The sequence below is a fragment of the Strongylocentrotus purpuratus genome, unplaced genomic scaffold, assembly GCF_000002235.5.
Source record: "Strongylocentrotus purpuratus isolate Spur 01 unplaced genomic scaffold, Spur_5.0 spur5_scaffold_13, whole genome shotgun sequence".
Lineage (NCBI taxonomy): Eukaryota > Metazoa > Echinodermata > Echinoidea > Camarodonta > Strongylocentrotidae > Strongylocentrotus > Strongylocentrotus purpuratus.
The window spans coordinates 25533536-25541122 of NW_022145598.1; the positions used below are offsets into that span (position 1 = coordinate 25533536).

At 35.0% G+C, this 7587-nt stretch overlaps 1 protein-coding gene across 1 annotated transcript; it reads right to left on the reverse strand.

Annotated features, from left to right (window-relative positions):
* Nucleotides 1–248: 248 nt before the first annotated feature.
* LOC115923241 (C4b-binding protein alpha chain-like) lies at nucleotides 249–6810 on the reverse strand. Its single transcript, XM_030983649.1, has 6 exons — nucleotides 6807–6810; nucleotides 6373–6567; nucleotides 5552–5746; nucleotides 4777–4971; nucleotides 4002–4196; nucleotides 249–499 (listed from the first exon to the last, which is right to left on the reverse strand). The coding sequence occupies exons 1-6, from the start codon at nucleotides 6808–6810 to the stop codon at nucleotides 249–251; spliced, it is 1035 nt and encodes a 344-aa protein (XP_030839509.1).
* Nucleotides 6811–7587: the final 777 nt, after the last annotated feature.

Consider the following 7587-nt stretch of genomic DNA (forward strand, 5'->3'; position numbering starts at 1 on the left):
ACAAACAAATAGAGATTGCACATATTACTAATCCCAATACACTAGATGTTTTTTTGATATCCGTCTCATGAAGAAAGTATGCTGTGGAATAAGCTCTATGTCAGTGTCATATGATGTCATATTCCTTGACCAATTCTATTCATATATACAAGGATTCATGATATGATTCTGTATTTGTTAATCATTAGATAGGGGGCAGGTTTATTCTCACGTCTGAGCGTATTTCAAATGTTAACTGAGGATATTTTCTACATTAGACCGTATGTACCATCACTGCTTTCAGAAGTGACCTCCTCCCTGTTTTCACCATCCACATCAGCACGATAAACTCGTTCTGTTTCCTTGTCAGCCCAGTAGATCTTCTTCTCCACGGAATCATAGGTAATAGAACGTGGTTGTTTAGTGGATGGAATGTGAGTGAAGTCTAGGTCATCTTGAAGATCTGCAACAAAAATCTTGTACTCGGTGTCTTCATCTGTCACAAAGATCTTTGCAGTCGCTTTGGAGAGAAAGAGAGGAATTTATATTCGACAAAGTTTTATCCTTGTACGTATTTCAAACAGCTGAAACAGAACTTTGGCACTGATACTTAAACAAATAAATTTAGTGCTGGTCATATGATTACGAATTGCGAAAGAGCTGTTTGGAACAGTTGATTGTTGTAGTACAAAAGATGATTGAAAGTGTTGGTTATATGAAAAATACTTGTCTCAATTTACAGACAATCATATCCAGTGCACACAGATAGATTTGGCGAATGGACATTTGGAATGCAGTTTGTGCCAATTTTTCAACTATTTCACGTCATTTTTCGAGCATCCCTCATGCTCGAAAAATGCCTTGAAATTTAAGAAGTAATACTTTTCAGAGGAAATATATCTTTTTGGTTATTTTTTTCTTCAGAATGACAGTAAATATTGAGAAAACTCAACTTTTTTTCTTTTTGTTAGAAAATTACTATTCTCATAATGTATCCATTGCAATTTGTAGAGCACAATGAATGAATAAACTGAATAGATCTGTATATGAAGGTTAAACAATACGCAAATTATTAAAAAAAGAAGAAGAATATGTTACGTTAAGATTGATTCAGCACCAGTAACATGATAGCTATGTTCTCCCTCAAGGTCTCAGTTCTATGATAGAAGACGATTTCTGTCTACGTCTACAAATACTTTTCATACCTTTAGGCTAAATCTTGATTTTACTTGTATTTAAAAAATTCAAATTCAAAAGAGTAAAGGCCATCACACACTATACGATCATATAGCGTTACGATTTCGAGAAATACAATTATCCATGTGATTAGATATGAAAATCTAAAACAGGCATCATATTTCTGATTTAGGTTCAATGATAAAATTTAGTGCATTTAAGCCTTCCCGTCTGACGTCACTGCTGAATTCTGAGGATTTAGATGTTATTGATCATTTGACTATTCATAATGTAAATATGGGCAATAGCTAGTACTTCGACGAAAAATGGTCTGAATGCGAATTACAACTATATGTGCTCCTTCAATACACCAGTTTACAGTTGTGTGCGCCATTTTAAACAAAGCGAATGACCTAGAGGTCATGTATTTATGCGTAAATTAGGATTGCGCCCATGCAAATTTTGATAATATCACTGCCCTACGCGCTGCGTTGTGCGCGCACATCATTATTTGCATGGGCGCAATCTTAATTTACGCATAGATACCACTGGTCAAAGGTTATTGGCCCCGGAACGGGGCCAATAAGCCCAGTTCCGGGGCCAAGGACCCGAGGTCAACTGTCTGCGCATGCGCACTGATACAACTGTAAACTGGTGTATTGTGAATAACAATACTAATGTACAAATCATATATATGTCGTTCTTCATTCTTGGGCTGGTAAAGATAATCAAACGAAGGAACACAGTAAAGTCACATTCCATCAATGGTAATGCTGATATACAAAACCTTAACGAGTCGTAGGCAGTAGGCCACTTCTCGATTAAAAAATTATTCTGCGTCACAGAGCGATCGAATGGTTATCTATAGTACAAGTATTACCTTAGACAGATTTTTGACGTTCGTAAACTTTGTGAATTTGTGTTATGCAGGTTTTGAGGTGAGTAATGTCAGAATGTAGATTAATATAATATATACAGAAAGGCCACTGTTCTCCTCTTTTGCTCGGTTTTCATTCCTGTAAAATAGAGCTTAGTTTCATGACTATCGTACAAAGGATTATGATTATCGAACAATCTGACTAGCGAATTAAACGGAAAAGTTATTCTCTCCTTGTACAATTTTTTTTTAAAGATCGCTGTATGGAAATACCTACTATAAAAGTGTCATTTGACAGAACATTTCATTAAAAAAAACATATGGCAAACAATATTTCATTATCTATTTGCTTTTTTTGATTAGGTTTATGCCTGTAGACTTCGGACTAATTTGTCGCATACATGTTATCCGAAAGTATATTGTTTAGAAACATGCCATTACCAAAACAATACCCGAAATAGGAGAATTATACCTATCGTTAGATTTGTGGAAAACATGTTGAAAAAACTGAACATGCTATACATTTTGATAAAGGGAAAAGGTCTTATCATTCCAGTAATAATGTGAGAAAATATTCTGAAAACATAACAAACAATAAACAACAAGAAAAAAAGAACAGCAGCAGCACATACAGAAAGTAAAAAAAATAACAGAAGATAATAGCCTCCTTTAAAGGAAGCGAAATAAGAAACAAAATGAATATAATAACAGGATAGATACAATTAATATATGTTTGCACTGCGTGAAAGATAGATTGAGAGAGCGTAAATAGAGTTTTCTTATGAGTAGTTGCTGTAGAACGTCAGGTGGCTGAGCCCGTCATTGACATGCTACGGATGTAACTTTGCTATATATGTTTGGGGTCGACAGATCAGCTTAGATGAGTTTAATTGTGTTTATATGTCATCCCTGCGCAGATTTTTTTTTTTTTTTTTTTTTTTTTTTTTTTAACTTATGATATATTATTTCATTCGTTACGTTACGTTTTATTTTAGTTTATTTGATTTGATGTTGATTTGATAAAGAGCAATCCAACCCTTGTAATAAGTTGTGTGAAGGCAGAAAAATATCTGAAACAGAATGGCAACGGTTTGTAATGAATCGAACCAATAGTAAGGAAGTTATGAATGCTTGAAGTAAGGGATCACTAAGTCGATGCAAATCTCAAATTGGTAGTTTGGTCAGTGGAGATTGTGAGGTAGGACATGGTCCAACTCTCCCATTAGCTGTGTACCAAAAAATCACTTATTTCTGTTTTTCTCTTAAGTTCCTTCTCCCGTTGGGCACTACTGAATATACAGTGCGTCCCAGAATTTCAAAGGGAAAAATACATTTACAGAAAGTTAGTTTTCTGCCCTTTCAAATGACGCCTCAATCAGGAAAAATGAGCCATGAATAACAAAGGTCTGTTTGTTTAAAGTAATGCTTGCATTTCCATAATTTTATTAAAACAAATCCGTTCCACCGGATGTCTGCCCTTACAACAAAGAAGACGAAAGACTTTATGCATCGCTGACGTCAACGAAACAGAGTTTCTTGTTTGTTGCTACGGCAGGCAGCCAGTGAAAACGAATTCTTTTAAAATTATGGAAATGCAAGAATTACTTAAAAACAAATATAACTCTGTTATTCCTGGCTCATTTTTCCTGATTGGGGTGTCATATGAAAGGGCAGAAAATGAACTTTCGGGAAATATGACTTTTTCTTTAAAATTTAGATACTATTATCCTTTCGTCAAATTGATTTTAATCACTCATGCGTGAAATATGCACATTTGAGACCTGTGATTCAGGTGAAAAACGATGAGACAATATTATCACTGTTGGTTTGAGGGTTAATGGAAGGGGCTCTTTCTGGAGCATTGTCACGGGAATCACCGTTTTATATTTCACATAGAAAGAGCAAATTTACATGATGTAATCCTATCATTCAAAAGATTTGTTAAGATAAAGGCATGAATATTACATACTTGAGCAAGTAGGTGGTGGTAGAGACCAGCTAGCAATAGTTCCATTACTGTTCAGTTGACAAACTACCGTCAGGTTATTAGGGTCTAGTCTGAAGCCATGACTGCAGGTGTAATTGTATGATTCCTCAGGGTTTCCTTCGGTGATTGAAATAGACTCTGTGTTCGTACCATTTCCAGGTGAGCCACATTTGACCTCTGATTAATGTGAAGAAGGATACGAGAATATTATCATTGTTAGTTTGTTGTTATACCATTTATTCAACCTTGCGGTTTATATTTGTTTTCAATTGTCGCATCTCAAAACATAGAAAAATTGATTTATTACAACGTAACTTTTTGTTCCTTTTTAAACCCTAGAAACAGGCTGCTAAAATTCTATGCCTTCATTTAAAAAGATCATTTTCTATATTTAAGACAACATGGTTGATGAGACCCAAAAATATCAATAAATAATTTACTAAATATGCTACAAATTCAACTTTGTTAGATATATAAGAGATCGAGAGATCAGCTCAGATGAGTTTAATTTTGTATTTGTGTAATACCTGTTCATAGCTTTATTCTGAGGGTGATTATTTCGTTCGTTACGTTACATTTCTTTTAGGCGGGCCTCTTCCTTAGCAGCTGGAAGGGGGGGGGGGTGTATATTTCTGGGTCATTGACAAGGGCAATCACAATGTTATCATAATCATATTTCACATAGGAAAAGTAACTTCCATGATGTAATCCTATCATTCAAAAGATTTGTTAAGAGAAAGGCATGGATATTACATACTTGAGCAAGTAGGTGGTGTTAGAGACCAGCTAGCAATAGTTCCATTAGTGTTCAGTTGACAAACTACCGTCAGGTTATCAGGGTCTAGTCTGAAGCCATGACTGCAGGTGTAATTGTATACTTCCTCAGGGTCTCCTTCGGTGATTGAAATAGACTCCGTGTTCGTACCATTTCCAGGTGAGCCACATTTGACCTCTGATTAACGTAAAAAAGGATACAAGAATATTATCATCGTTAGTCTGTTGTTACACCTTTTATTCAACCTTGCGGTTTATATTTGTTTTCAATTGTCGCATGTCAAAACATAGAAACATTGATTTATCACAACGTAATTTTTTGTTTATCTTTAAACCCTAGAAACAGGCTACTAAAATTCTATGCCTTCATTCAAAAAGATCATTTTCTATATTTAAGACAACATGGTTGACAAGACCTAAAGATATCAATAAATAATTTACTAAATATGCTACAAATTCAACTTTGTTAAATATATTAGAGATCGAGAGATCAGCTCAGATGAGTTCAATTTTGTATTTGTGTAATACCTGTTCATAGCTTTATTCTGAGGGTAAATGATTTCGTTCGTAACGTTAAATTTATTTTAAGCGGGCCTGTTCCTTAGCAGCTGGAAGGGGGGGGGGGGTATATTTCTGGGTTATTGACAAGGGCAATCACAATGTTATCATAATTATATTTCACATAGGAAAAGTAACTTCCATGATGTAATCCTATCATTCAAAAGATTTGTTAAGAGAAAGGCATGGATATTACATACTTGAGCAAGTAGGTGGTGTTAGAGACCAGCTAGCAATAGTTCCATTAGTGTTCAGTTGACAAACTACCGTCAGGTTATCAGGGTCTAGTCTGAAGCCATGACTGCAGGTGTAATTGTATGCTTCCTCAGGGTCTCCTTCGGTGATTGAAATAGACTCTGTGTTCGTACCATTTCCAGGTGAGCCACATTTGACCTCTGATTGACGTGAAGAAGGATACGAGAATATTATCATTGTTAGTAGGTTGTTATACCTTTTATTCAACCTTGCGGTTTATATTTGTTTTCAATTGTCGCACGTCAAAACATAGAAGCTTTGATTTATTACAACGTAATTTTTTGTTCCTTTTTAAACCCTGAAAACAGGCTACTTAAATTCCATGCCTTCATTTAAAAAGATCATTTTCTATATTTAATCCAATATGGTTGATATTTAATCCAATATGGTTGATATTTAATCCAATATGGTTGACAAGACCCAAAGATATCAATAAATAATTTACTAAATATGATACAAATTCAACTTTGTTAAATATATTAGAGATCGAGAGATCAGCTCAGATGAATTTAATTGTGTATCTGTCTAACAACTGTTCATAGCTTTATTCTGAGGGTAAATGATTTCGTTCGTTACGTTACATGTACATTTCTTTTAGGCGGGCCTCTTCCTTAGCAGCTGGAAGGGGGGGGGGTAAATTACTGGGTTATTGACAAGGGCAATCACAATGTTATCATAATTATATTCCACATAGGAAAAGTAACTTCCATGATGTAATCCTATCATTCAAAAGATTTGTTAAGAGAAAGGCATGGATATTACATACTTGAGCAAGTAGGTGGTGTTAGAGACCAGCTAGCAATAGTTCCATTAGTGTTCAGTTGACAAACTACCGTCAGGTTATCAGGGTCTAGTCTGAAGCCATGACTGCAGGTGTAATTGTATACTTCCTCAGGGTCTCCTTCGGTGATTGAAATAAACTCCGTGTTCGTACCATTTCCAGGTGAGCCACATTTGACCTCTGATTGACGTGAAGAAGGATACGAAAAATATTATCATCGTTAGTCTGTTGTTACACCTTTTAATCAACCTTGCGGTTTATATTTGTTTTCAATTGTCGCATGTCAAAACATAGAAACATTGATTTATCACAAGGTAATTTTTTATTTATCTTTAAACCCTAGAAACAGGCTACTGAAATTCTATGCCTTCATTCAAAAAGATCATTTTCTATATTTAAGACAACATGGTTGACAAGACCCATAGATATCAATAAATAATTTACTAAATATGCTACAAATTCAACTTTGTTAAATATATTAGAGATCGAGAGATCAGCTCAGATGAGTTCAAATTTGTATTTGTGTAATACCTGTTCATAGCTTTATTCTGAGGATAAATGATTTCGTTCGTAACGTTAAATTTATTTTTAGCGGGCCTGTTCCTTAGCAGCTGGAAGGGGGGGGGGGGTATATTTCTGGGTCATTGACAAGGGCAATCACAATGTTATCATAATCATATTTCACATAGGAAAAGTAACTTCCATGATGTAATCCTATCATTCAAAAGATTTGTTAAGAGAAAGGCATGGATATTACATACTTGAGCAAGTAGGTGGTGTTAGAGACCAGCTAGCAATAGTTCCATTAGTGTTCACTTGACAAACTACCGTCAGGTTATCAGGGTCTAGTCTGAAGCCATGACTGCAGGTGTAATTGTATACTTCCTCAGGGTCTCCTTCGGTGATTGAAATAAACTCCGTGTTCGTACCATTTCCAGGTGAGCCACATTTGACCTCTGATTGACGTGAAGAAGGATACGAAAAATATTATCATCGTTAGTCTGTTGTTACACCTTTTAATCAACCTTGCGGTTTATATTTGTTTTCAATTGTCGCATGTCAAAACATAGAAACATTGATTTATCACAAGGTAATTTTTTATTTATCTTTAAACCCTAGAAACAGGCTACTGAAATTCTATGCCTTCATTCAAAAAGATCATTTTCTATATTTAAGACAACATGGTTGACAAGACCCATA